The sequence below is a fragment of the Cervus canadensis genome, chromosome 17 (assembly GCF_019320065.1).
Source record: "Cervus canadensis isolate Bull #8, Minnesota chromosome 17, ASM1932006v1, whole genome shotgun sequence".
Classification (NCBI taxonomy): domain Eukaryota; kingdom Metazoa; phylum Chordata; class Mammalia; order Artiodactyla; family Cervidae; genus Cervus; species Cervus canadensis.
The window spans coordinates 22,962,959-22,976,804 of record NC_057402.1 but is presented as its reverse complement, the minus strand read 5'-3'; the positions used below and the strand labels follow the sequence as shown (position 1 = coordinate 22,976,804).

Genomic DNA, 13,846 nt, shown 5'->3' with positions numbered 1-13,846 from the left:
ATTATTTGAAACATCAGTGTAAGTCAGGATTGATTTTAACATCTTACCTTTCTGTTTAAGACTAGCTTCAATAGTAACAAAATTCTCAAAAAACACATAATATATATGTGAAAAATGTTGGTCAAAAAACTGTTTAAGATCAATGGATTCTGCATTCTCTGAAAAATAAATGAAAACAGTTTTTAGTGATTACTATTTACATCACATTCAGCAAATATTTATTGTGGCAAGTTTCCTTCAAAAATGTCAAAAAACTGCTCTTAAACTTCTATTAAAATATTTGAGAGATTTATTTATACCTTATTCTCACAACTTTAGTTTTTAAAGATTTTAGTTTTAATTTTAAAAACTGGCCAAATCAGGTTATCATAATCTTTGAAGACAACAATATCTCAGAAACACTCATCCAAAATCATTAATCAAACTAAAAAAAGAAGTTTTATTTTCAATTCACAGCTCACATTTTGTAACTTCTCCCCAAGACGGTTAAAAATCAGTACTTCTGAGAATAATAAAACATGACTAAAATACATTTATTTTAAATATCTAACAACAGGCTTTACAAATAGGCATTTAAGTATTACAAAACTCATAAAATACTGCTACAAGAACTGTCAGTGTAGTCCAAAGCACAGAAAACCAAACATTTAACTGCATCCACAGCAGCAAGTGTTGGGTACTAACACAAAATTACTTTCAAAACACAGGAAGGAGTGAAGGTGGGGAAAGAAAAGCTTTGACAGAGAACGTATTATCTGAAAAGACCTTTACGGACAGGAAGTAATTTGGATATGATGTAGTGGTTTTGAACAAAACAGACATTCTTGGCATAAACAAAAACATGAAGTGAGGAAAACAGGATAAAATGTACAAAAATCATTCATTTTGGCTAGCTTTGAGCATTTTGATAAAAATAAAATGGAAAAAGTAGCTTTGATATGTCATGAAATGTCTTAAGTGCAAACTAAGGAAATGGCAATTATCATTTAAATCAAGATATTTACACAAGTATATAGGTGCTTGGGCTTAGTTGCTCTGTCTTGTCCAGTGCTTTGCGACCTCATGGACTGCAACCCACCAGGCTTCTCTGTCCATGGGGATTCTCCAGGCAAGAATATTGGAGTGGGTTGCCATGCCCTCCTCCAGGGGATCTTCCCAACTCAGGGATCAAACCCAGGTCTCCCACATTGCAGGCAGATTCTTTACTGTCTGAGCCACCAGGGAAGCCCAAGAATAATGGAGTGGGTAGCCTCTCTCTTCTCCAGGGGATATTCCCCACCAGGATTCAAACCAGGCTCTCCTGCATTACAGGCAGATTCTTTACTTATGCATTTTATTGTTTGTTTTCAGAGGGAGTGAGAAAGTTGGGGAGAGGGGGAGGTATTAATAACTTTTATATACTTCCAACTATTCAAATTCATTTACAAAAAGCATGTGTCTCTTCTATAATAAACAAATTTGAAAAAAGCAACTGGAAAAAAAAATTTTTTTTTTTTTACACCCTGGGAGTAAAATATAGGATAAACTACTACTTGTTGGTAAACTCAAGTTAAAGGTAAGAATCAATTAATTTCTTGGAATGCTTTAAGGCTGAATAGAAGATTTCAGCATAAAACGAAATATTAACAACAAATACATAGCACTTTAAACTCTCTGTGGTGTATTATCTTATCCTATGAATATTCATAGTAACTCCTGAATGATACCTCATCTATGGAGTTTTCCAAGACCATTTTTCCCTTTTGCTTCACCCTCCCAAAGGAAGGGATAGATGCCCTCTCCTCTCTATTTCCTTTTGTTTTCTACAATTCTCTCTCATGAAAGTAATTATGTCTCAAGTATTTCCTTGTCTCTTTTCCAGGACTAGTCTATAGCTTCTTTAGGACAGAAAGTATGTCTACCTTAGTACTTCCAAAACCTAAGCACAGTGCTGAACATGCAAATGTGTTTTATTATAAATAATTTTAATTTTACTGTATTCATTTTGTAGCTTGGAAATTTTTATCTTGGAAAATACTGCATAATCTACTGACAAGCAAAATAGCATTGCCTCATCTTGACTGGAATAAGAACACTCAGGTTCTATTCCTACCTGTAACAGTACCTGTGTGACTCTTCAGAGAACCAGGGGAAAGGGGGGTAACAGCTAACATAAACCATATTTCCCATATGCCAGACGCTCTTCTAAGTTCTTTATAGAAATTAATTCCTATATTCCTCAGAACAGCACTATAAAATAAGTACTATTATTATCCTGACTAAAGATGAGGAAACAGACATAGAGAGTTTAAGTAATTTAGTTAGTAAGAAAGAAAGTCATGGATTTAAACTCAACACACCTGGACTGGGCTTCCCTGGTGGCTCAGGCTAAAGAACTCACCTGCGATGTGGGCAACCTGGGTTCGACCCCTGGTTTGGGAAGATGCCCTGGAGGAGGGCATGGCAACCCACTCTAGTATCCTTGCCTGGAGAATCCCACGGGCAGAGGAGCCTGGCGGGTAGTCCACGGGGTCTCAGAGAGTGAGACACGAGTGAGTGACTACGCACAGCACACACAGCCTGGGCTTTGGGCTTATTATGCTCTTAGCCTCTGTGCTACTCACCTCCAGTGTTAACACATTTATAAGGAAAATAAGAAAAGAACAAAGATAAGAGTAATAGTCACTGAATACTAGTTAAACATATTTTAAAGAATACCAAAATAAAACACATACACTAAAATAAACAGGAAAAGTACTCTATTTTCCCCATAGAGTAGTTTGAAATAACAAAGAACTATGAAATCAGAATAAATAAACTGCTATAATTATCACTCAATTTCCTGAAACTAATGTTTCTAACAAAACAAATGTCCCCAGGGAAAAAAGAAAATGAGAACAAAAACAAAGCAAAACAAACAAAAAAATCAAAACGTAACAGAAGCAAACATGAATCAACTCAAGATTTTGCAACATAACTTAGGAGCCAAGACAGCCTCTTTCTATTTCCTTCCCATACACCAGGTTAAACAAAGCCTGGAAACTATATACTTACTAATAAAAAGTACTAGATCGAAATTAAGAAATTTGTTTTTTAAATCTGTATCTATTTATAATGATTAGTTAGCAAATAAAAACTCTTATAAAACACTTTTGCTCATCAATTCACAAAATTTACATGGTGGGGGGAAAATGGGAGAAGAAACACACAAAAAAAGTGGATATAAAAGGATAAGTAGATATAAAAGAATAATATAAAAGAAGGCTTCACTAATTTAAAAACAACTCTATAAAATAATAACACAAGAGAAAGGAAAATATAAAAAAGAAAAGAAAAGCAGGAAGAAAGATTATGGAAAAAACATCTACCCAATACCTTTCCCCCAGCAAATGCCCATAACCCATTATGGGTATTGTTTTTTTCTCTGTGAATGCCTCCATTAATTTCAGTCAATATGGCTCCTAATTATGTCACATGAGCTGGTATAACTGTCCCTCTGTATCAGCAGGTGATGGTTCCAGGAACCCATCAGATGCCAAAATCCAAGCACACTCAAGTAAGTCCCTTACATAAAATGACATAATATCTGCATATAACAGATATTATGCACATCCTCCCACACACTTTACATCATCTGTAGGTTACTTTTAAAATCTAACACGATATAAATGCTATATAAATGGCTGACTGGGTGCAGTGAATTCAAGTTTTTATTTCTGGAACTTTCTAGAATTTTTTCTAAATATTTTGGATCCACGGTAGGTTGAATTTGACGATGCAGACCCACCACTCCAAGATGGAGTGCCAATTATATTATTCTCTTATAGATACTGGATGCTCTGGGGGACAGGAAGCATGCCTTAACTTCTTTAACCTTTGATATTTTTTTCAAAATTTTAATCTGAGGGAGTGCTCTGCATAGTGCTAAACGGATGGCTGGAATCTAAAAGCTCAAACATTCAAAAATTTCCCCAATTTTAGAAATACTTCTATTTGATTTGTTTGTGAACTAGAGTTTCCTTAAAGGAATCAAATAAACATTTCAACCATAAATTAAGATTGAAGTTTCTGAGATTGTAAAAAACTGACTCAGGCTTAGGAATGCTTTGAAGACCTTTGGGAATACTAACTTTAAGTGGCAAAACAGTTCCAGACCTCACTGAGTTTTCACAAATAAAATTTCAGATGTCTCTTTAAGATTTTTATATGAATAAGGTTAACATATCTATTTCCTGCTACATACTTTGAAGACATTTAAGCTCTGTAACATACATAATTAAAAATTACACAGTTTAGAAGCCAGTGTTCCTGAGCTTAAATTTCAAACACCTGCACTAAATACCTCCGTTATAAAAGTTATCACATAACCCAAGTTGGAACACCAAAAATTCAACAAATTTTGCAATATCATCATTCTTCCTCCTTATTTGTTAAAAAACAAAAATTACTATTTGGAACTTTTTCTCAAATGATGGCACTGTAATACACTAAACTATGAAATGTACCACAAGGAATCTGGTTCTAATAATAAAGTAACAAACAATGCAAATTATTTCCTTAAAATAACCAATAATAGTGAGGACTGATGCAACAATATGGTGAATAACACACCAAAAACCTCTCCAATTACAGAGATACAGAAATGCTGGATAAAAATAAATACAAGCTCAAAACAAGAGAGGGGAGAAGGAGTGGAAATGAAGAAAAGAGAGTAAGTAGGAAAGGAGGAAGTGGGATGTTGGCAAAGGGGTAAGAGGGGAGAGGAAGATGGTAAGAATGTGGAATGGTGAAAGGCAGGAAGGGGTTGAAGGGGAAATATGGAGGGAAGGAGATTGGAAGGAAGGATGAAGAGAAGGGAGAAAGGTAAGGGGAAAGAAACACAAAAATATAGTATTAAGATGCAAACGATATGGAGTTAAGCACAAATAAGGAGGAAAGCAGAAGAGAAAAGTAGAAGGAAAAGAAAAAAGAGGAGGAGGGAGGTAAAACTACACAAACAGGCTGGAAAACTATAAATAATACATTATGAAGTTCTAAAACGAGGCAGATATATGAGAAGTGAGAAGAAACTGAGAAAATGGAGGAAGAAAAGAAAGGACAAAAGAAAGAAACAAATATTTGGAAGAGAGTCTGGTGCTCTTATTCAAAATGTTGTAACACAGAACAACAACAAGATGAAAATATTATATAAAGATGACGAGAGAAGATGGTAGAGTAGGAGAATGTGTGCTCATTTCCTCCTGCAAGAGCACCAAAATTGCAACTAGCTGTTGAACAACCATGGACAGGACGACGCTGGAACCCACCAAAAAAGGTACCCCACGTCCAAAGACAAAGAAGAGACCTGTAGCAAGATGGTAGAGCGGCACAATCATGATAAAATGAAATCCAGTAACCGCAGGGTGGGTGACCCACAAACTGGAGAACAATACTACCAAAGAAGTTCTCCCTCTGTTGCGAAGGTTCTGAACCTCACCCCAGGCTTCGCAGCCTGGGGATCTGATACACTTGATCTTAGCCAAAAGGCCGAGAAGCGATTGGGGATCTGATAAAGTGACTGGGAATCCCCATGCAATCTGACCTTGAGGGCCAGAAGGATTTGATTACAGGACTTCCAGGGGCCTGGAGAAAAGGGAGACTCCAGTCTTGGAGAGCACAAACAAAATTTTGCACATAACAAGACCCAGAGGAAAGAAGCAGTGACCCCATAGGAGACTGAACCAAAATTACCTGCTAGTGTAGGAGGGCTGCCTGTGGAGGCATGGGTCGGCATGGGGACAGGGGCACTGGCAGGATCAGGCCGGTAAGGGCCCCCTTAGTGTAAATGCTCTTGGAGTTCACCATTAACCCTACCATTGAGCCCGTAGACCCCAAGGCTGGATCAGTTCAGTCACTCAGTCATGTACAACTCTTTGCCACCCAATGGACTGCAGCAGAGTGCCTGAAGAACTATGGACAGATGTTCGTGACATTGTACAGGAGGCGGTGATCAAGACCATCCTCAAGAAAAAGAAATTCAAAGAGGCAAAATGGTTGTCTGAGGAGGCCTTACAAATAGCTGAGAAAAGAAGAAAAGCTAAAGGCAGAGTAGAAAAGGAAAGATATACCCATCTGAACACAAGAGTTCCAAAGAATAGCAAGGAAAGATAAGAAAGGCTTCCTCAGTGATCAATGCAAAGAAATAGAGAAAAACAACAGAATGGGAAAGACTGGAGATCTCTTCAAGAATATTAGAGATACCAAGGGAACATTTCATGCAAAGATGGGCTCAATAAAGGACAGAAATGGTATGGGCTTAACAGAAGCAGAAGATATTAAGAAGAGATGGCAAGAATACACAGAAGAACCATACAAAAAAGATCTTCATGACCCTGATAACCATGATGGTGAGATCACTCACCGAGAGCCAGACATCCTGGAATGCAAAGTCAAGTGGGCCTTAGGAAGCATCACTGTGAACAAAGCTAGTGGAGGTGATGGAATTCCAGTTGAGCTATTTCAAATCCTAAAAGATGCTGCTGTGAAAGCGCTGCACTCAATATGCCAGCAAACTTGGAAAACTCAGCAGTGGCCACAGGACTGCGAAAGGTAGGTTTTCATTCTAATCCCAAAGACAAGCAATGCCAAAGAACGTTCAAACTACTGCACAATTGCACTCACCTCAAACACTAACAAAGTAATGCTCAAAATTCTCCAAGCCAGGCTTCAACAGTACATGAACGGTGAACCTCCAGATGTTCAAGCTGGATTTAGAAAAGGCAGAGGAACCAGAGATCAAATTGCCAACATCCACTGCATGATAGAAAAAGCAAGAGAGATCCAGAAAAACATCTATTTCTGCTTTTATGGCTACGCCAAAGCCTTTGACTGTGTGGATCACCACAAACTGTGGTAGAGAGACAGGAATATCAGACTACCTGACCTGCCTCCTGAGAGGCAGGTGAAGAAGCAACAGTTAGAACTGGACTTGGAACAACAGACTGATTCCAAACAGGAAAAGGAGTACGTCAGGGCTGTGTATTGTCCCCCTGCTCATTTAACTTATATGCAGAGTACATCATGAGAAATGCTGGATCGGATGAAGCACAAGCTGGAATCAAGATTGCCGGGAGAAATACCAATAACCTCAGATATGCAGATGACACCACCCTTACGGCAGAAAGTGAAGAGGAACCAAATAACCTCTTGATGAATGTGAAAGAGGAGAGTGAAAAAACTGACTTAAAATTAAAGATTCAGAAAACTAAGATCATGGCATCTGGTCCCATCATTTCAGGGCAAATAGATAGGGAAACCCCCGAAACAGTGAGAGACTATTTTTTGGGGTTCCAAAATGACTGCAGATGGTGACTGCAGCCATGAAACTAAAAGACGCTTACTCCTTGGAAGTAAAGTTATGACCAACCTAGACAACATATTAAAAAGCAGAAACATTACTTTACTAACAAAGGTCCGTCTAGTCAAGGATATGAGTTTTCCAGTAGTCATGTATGGATGTGAGAGTTGGACTATAAAGAAAGCTGAGTGCTGAAGAATTGATGCTTTTGAGCTGTGGTGTTGAAGAAGACTCGTGAGAGTCCTTTGGACAGCAAGGAGATCCTAAACCAGTCCATCCTAAAGGAAACCAGTCCTGAATATTCATTGGAAGGACTGATGTTGAAGCTGAAACTCCAATCCTTTGGCCACCTGATGCAAAGAACTGACTCATCTGAAAAGACCCTGATGCTGGGAAAGACTGAAGGCAGGAGGAGAAAGTGACGACGGAGGATAAGATGGTTGGATGGCATCACTGATTCAATGGACATGAGTTTGAGTAAACTCCAGGAGTTGCTGATGAGAGGGAGGCCTGGCGTGTTGCAGTCCATGGGGTCGCAAAGAGTCAGACACGACTAAGCGACTGAACTGAACTGAATGTATTTTGACAAAAAGCTCCACCTACCAGGAAGCCTTAATTTCAATTATGCATAAAGAGTTATAAAATATAAAAAGCAAAAACCAATAGCTATCTAAGGAAAAGCAAAGTCACTTAAAGTGTGGTAGATTTTGGAGAGGGTGGGATATATGGAGAAAGTGACATGGTAACACACATTACCAGACCAAAAACAGATAGCCAATGGGAATTTGCTGAATGACTCAGGGAACTCAAACCAGGACTCTGGAACAACCCCGAGGAGTGGGATGTGGAGGGAGGCCCAAGAGGGAGAGGACACGTGCACACCTATGGCTGATTCATGCTGATGTTTGGGAGCAACCAACACAATACTATAGAGCAATTATCCTTTGATTAAAAACAGATAAATTTTTTAAAAGTATGGTAGATTTTAACACATCTATCTCATATTTAGCAAAGGCAAGGCTAGTAACTATGTGTAAGATTTGAACAACACAATTAGCACTTTACCCTTCAAACTCTGAATTCAACACAGTATAAATCTTTTCATGTAAAACTGAACTAGTAAGGACACAAACTAAAGAGAAAAAAACCAGGAAAAACAGCACACAGCATGCTCTCTGGGCTTTCCTGGTGGCTCAGAGGTAAAGATTCTGCCTGCAATGTAGGAGACCCGATTCAATCCCTGGGTCAGGAAGATGCCCTGGAGAAGAGAAAGGCAACCCACTCGTCTTCTTGCCTGGAGAATCACAAGGACAGAGGAGCCTGGTGGGCTACAGTTCATGGGGTTGCAGAGAGTCAGACACGACTGACTAACACGTGCTCTCTGGCCAAAATTAAACAAAATTTAGAATTAATAACTAAAGTTAACCCCCCATATAAAAGGAGGAAAGTGCTGGAGAGGACTAGAGGTAAGAGTCCCAAGTACTCATACAGGCCAGGAAGAGTACCTAATTCCCACAAGCCAGACTAGGAAAACTCACAACTGATGCAGCAATTAGCCCTGGAATGAACACTACTCCAGAGCCACCTAACATGTCATAAAAGCAAGATGCAAACAGATCAAACTGCTTTCAAGATCATCTGAACAGAGCTCAATTTTACAGGTATACAAATATCCAGGATGAAATAAATTCATCTTGTCTGGTATTTAATTGAAGGCTACCAGGCATGCAGAGAAGCAGGAAAACCTAAATCATAATGAAGAAAATAATCATCAAATCAGATTTAAACCAGATTTTAACACAGATGTTAGGCAGGCAGAGAAGGACATAGACAGCTATTCTAACCATATTCCACATATCCAGAAAGTTGGGAATGGAAGCTGTATAAAAAGAACTACTCAAATCGAGCTTCCAGGTATCAATCAAAATTACAGTGTCTAAGGTGAAATGTTAAGAGATGTGTACATACAGGTACTATAAACATTGGGCTGCCCCAGGTGGTTCAGTGGTAAAGAACTGTCACCTGCAATGCAGGAGATGCGGGTTTGATCTCTGCATTGGGAAGATTCCCCGGAGAAGGAAATAGCAACCCACTCCAGTATTCTTACCTAAGAAATCCCATGGATTCAGAAGTCTGGTGGGCTACAATCCATGGGGCCGTAAAAGAGTCAGACATGACTTGAACATGAACATGAACAACTACTATAAAAATTAAAGCAACTACTAAAATAAAAATATACGGGTAATAAGCCAAAAAAAAAAAAGAATACAAAAATCACAAAAATACTTGATTAATCCAAACAAAGGCAGAAAAAGAGAAACAATAATCAAAGAGGGTAAGTAGAAGATAAAGAGCAGATGACAGACTCTATATAAATAATCACATTAAATAAAAATGATACCCTCAAAATGTTAGAGACTGTCAGATGGATAAAAAAGCAAAATTCAACTACGCTGCTCACGAGAAATATAAAGTGTGCAATTAAAATATATGCAGTTTATTATATGTTAGTTACATATAGCTAACATACATTTTAAACAGCTCAATAAAGCTGTTTAAAAATAACCTAATATATATTCAACACTATTTTCATTAGTTTCATTCCAGTATGCTTTTTGAAGTGAGAGTGGGTGAAATGGAACTTCAAAAATAAAGTTTCTGGAATCACCCTAGGAAATGCATTGATTGATCCACAGAGTATTTCCTCAACACTTAAACCCATGCTCCTCTGTGTCCACAGAAGTTTTTGTACATGTAAATACATTCTTGCACTGGTAAGCAGATTCTTTACCACTACGCCACCTGGAAGCTCCCCGTGAATGCATTCTTAAGAAAAAAAACCCCCAAATTTGGAAAACACTCATAACACATTTATAAAGGAATTTAAAGTGAAGTAAGCCAGAAAGATAAAGAACATTACAGCATACTAACACATATATATGGAATTTAGAAAGATGGTAACGATAACCCTATATGCAAAACGGAAAAAGAGACACAGAAATACAGAACAGACTTTTGAACTCTGTGGGAGAATGTGAGGGTGGGATATTTCAAAAGAACAGCATGTATACTATTTACGGTGAAACAGATCACCAGCCCAGGTGGGATGCATGAGACAAGTGCTTGAGCCTGGTGCACTGGGAAGACCCAGAGGAATCGGGTGGAGAGGGAGGTGGGAGGGGGAATCGGGATGGGGAATACGTGTAAATCTATGGCTGATTCATATCAATGTATGACCAAAATAAATAAATAAATAAATAAATAAAATTTTTTAAAAAAAAGGAATTTAAGGCAATATAAACAAAACCAAAAAACACTTTTTTCTTGATGCTTTCAAAAATAGTCTACTGTCCAAACATTTTAACCAGAAAATCATTTTAACTAGAAAGAAATAACTCAAAAAATAATTACTAAAATTGATTTGCATTTTTATATAATTAATCAATATCAACATAAATGAAAATGGCAAACTCACTCTTGTATTTAACAATGTAGCAAGCAGGCAAGTCAATCTCTCTCTTGATAACTGTCCCGAATGTTTTAACTCATCAAAACAAAAGCTAGGAACCTATCTCCTGTATAAATACTTAAGATGTTTGTTTTTTTAATACTTATTATTCATTAGTCCTTTACCATGAAAAGCAAGCAGATACAAATCATACTAAAAACATGCTAAAATTTCAAAGCAAGCAAAATTGCTTAAGATATGTAGTTCATCTCTTTATCATACTGATGTTTCAAAATAACTGCAGAAAAGCTCCTGATAGGAAGATAAAACTGTATAGAACTGAAAGAACAAAAAGCACTGAAGGAAGCATTAATATGTGATCATGATCTGAAAGCACATTAAAAAGCAGAGACATGTCTTTGCCAACAAAGGTCCGTCTAGTCAAAGCTATGGTTTTTGCATCAGTCATGTATGGATGTGAGAGTTGGACTATAAAGAAAGCTGAGTGCTGAAGAATTGATGCTTTTGAACTGTGGTGTTGGAGAAGACTCTTGAGAGTCCCTCGGACTGCAAGGGGATCCAACCACTCCATCCTAAAGGAAATCAGTCTTGAATATTCATTGCAAGGACTGATGCTAAAGCTGAAACTCCAATACTTTGGCTACCTGATGTGAAGAACTGACTCGTTGGAAAAGACTGATGTTAGGAAAGATTGAAGGTGGGAGGAGAAAGGGATGACAGAGGATGAGATGGTTGGAAAGCATCACTGACTCAATGGACGTAAGTTTGGGTAAGCTCCAGGAGTTGGTGATGGACAGGAAAGCCTGGAGAGCTGCAGTCCATGGGTTTGCAGAGAGTCAGACATGATTGAGCGACTGAGCTGATGATCTGAAAATATTTATAAGCCCTTTAAGACTAAAATCTATAAAGTAAAATAAAATTTTTTCTCTTGCCTTCAATGATTCCACATAGGCACAGAGGAAATGAGGAGATACAGTGAAAAAGAGAACCTAATAAACAAAGATACAGTGTCTGATTTAAGAACAAAGTCAATTCTGTTTTATCAAACATACAAGCTAAGTATGGCAACATAAAGATAAGGAAAGGCAAACAAGTTGTAATCACTTACGCTTACTTAATAGTTTATATCTGCATAGATAGCACTTTTACAGTTACACAAACATGATCTTACTCATTCTCCATAAATGTATTTTTAAAATTCTCCACACAAAGCTATTAAACAATTCCAAACCAGCTCTTCTGAGCTCTCAATCAACACCACCATATTAGCCACACTTGAGGTGGTAGGCCACAACAAACATGTGGCCAATTTTAACTGAATTCATTGTGAAAGAACAGTCTTTTTAAAGAATTATTTGAAAGCTACACAGTCTAGCAAGGGATGAGATAGGAACTTTGAAGTTTAGGACAGGCAGGCACTGCAAATTACCAAGAATTCAGAGGATTCAGTGCAGTTGCATGCATACTATCTTAAAGTAACTCCTGCCACTGGCTGATTATAGCCTATTCACTTCATCAGAATACCTAAAATTTCACTAATTAAATTTATTTGTGATACCAAACCACTCTAACACACCGTGTAAAGAGTTAAGTACCATTCAAACATTAGTATAAATTGGTACCAACTGCTTTCCTCATAACACAGCAAAGGAGCAAAGGAATTCTCATACAATGTGAAGATGGGGAGGAAAGAAGGTAATATCATTTACTGAACACCCACCATTCTCTAAAGACTGAGCTAGATACTTTTAGTTTCATTAATCCCCATGGAGATAGGGACCTAGCAATTTTATTTTACGTCTTCATTTTATTAAAAAGTTAAAAATCAACTCAAAACCAAGTTTCACAGAGACCAAGACACTAGGTCAAACAGCAATTAACAGAACCAAACTGAACTAAGAATAAAGTATGCCTTACACTATGCTACCTCCCAAGACACACAAACAGTTGTGACATTAAAGTTTAGGACTGACACAAGTCAATGCTGAAGGAAGAGGATACAGAAAAATTATTAAATAATGTCAGCCATGAGCTTTTTCCATGTTCACTATGAACTTTTCTTTCTGTATACTCTCTCTTTAAATTGTGGTGTCTACCAGGAACATGTCCTCCTCCTCCACCTGATACAACTTGAACGCTATCTACATAAAAATACTTCCCTAATCCCTGGGCTTTGGTGGAGGTAAAGATATCAGCCTGCAATGCAGAGGATGTGGGTTCAATCCCTGGGTCGGGAGGATCCCCTGGAGGCGGGCATGCCAACCCACTCCAGTATTCTTGCTGGGAAAATCCCATCGACAGAGGAGTCTGGTGGGTTATGGCCCCTGGGGTCACAGAGTTGGACACCACTAAAGCAACTGACCACCACCAATCCACAGCTACTATTTATTTCATGCTCTTTTCTGAGATTCGGGCTTACATTACCTATCCACTTACATCTTCCACAGGTGTTTCAAACTCAACTTGGCCCAAAATGAATCCACCATCTTTCCTCTCATCTTCTCCAAAGTCTTTATTATTAACATTCCCTTACTACTTTGGTAATATCATCTAAATCTTAAGCCTGACATTCAATTCAGATTCATCCCCCTCTTTTCAGCTCCCTCCACTCCACCCCACCCCACCCCCACTACTCAATGAGCACTGATTTTTCACCTAAACAGCTCTGCAATGCATTCCTCTCTCTCGATGCCCGCTATCACTTGATACTTCATGATCTCTTGCCTGAATTTTACTAGTAGCCTCCTTACCTATTCTCACAATATTCTAAGCCCACTTTTTATCCATCCTCCACACACTGCTACCAGAATAATTTACCCAAACCTAAGTCCAACTACCTGTATCACTCATCTACTTAAAATACTCACAGAGCTTCCCACTGTAAACAGGATAATGCCCAGGTTCCCTTACATGATATACAAGTCCTATTTTTCTTCCCTAACTTCTACTATCTTGTCCACTACCCACTACACAGTAAGACACTAAATGAATCATGGTACATACATGCAAGTGAATAGGCAGTCACTAAAAATATTCATAAAAGAATTATTTTAATAAAACTA

General features: G+C 38.0%; 1 protein-coding gene across 8 annotated transcripts in view; it reads right to left on the bottom strand.

The window, feature by feature from the left end:
* Positions 1 to 13,846, bottom strand: part of RALGAPA1 (Ral GTPase activating protein catalytic subunit alpha 1) — a 212,502-nt gene that overhangs the window by 176,807 nt on the left and 21,849 nt on the right. For all 8 annotated transcript variants that reach the window (XM_043489272.1, XM_043489274.1, XM_043489277.1 and 5 more), the window contains exon 2: positions 48 to 158. In XM_043489272.1, the coding sequence (XP_043345207.1) occupies positions 48 to 158 (111 nt within the window). The remainder of the gene's footprint in view (positions 1 to 47; positions 159 to 13,846) is intronic.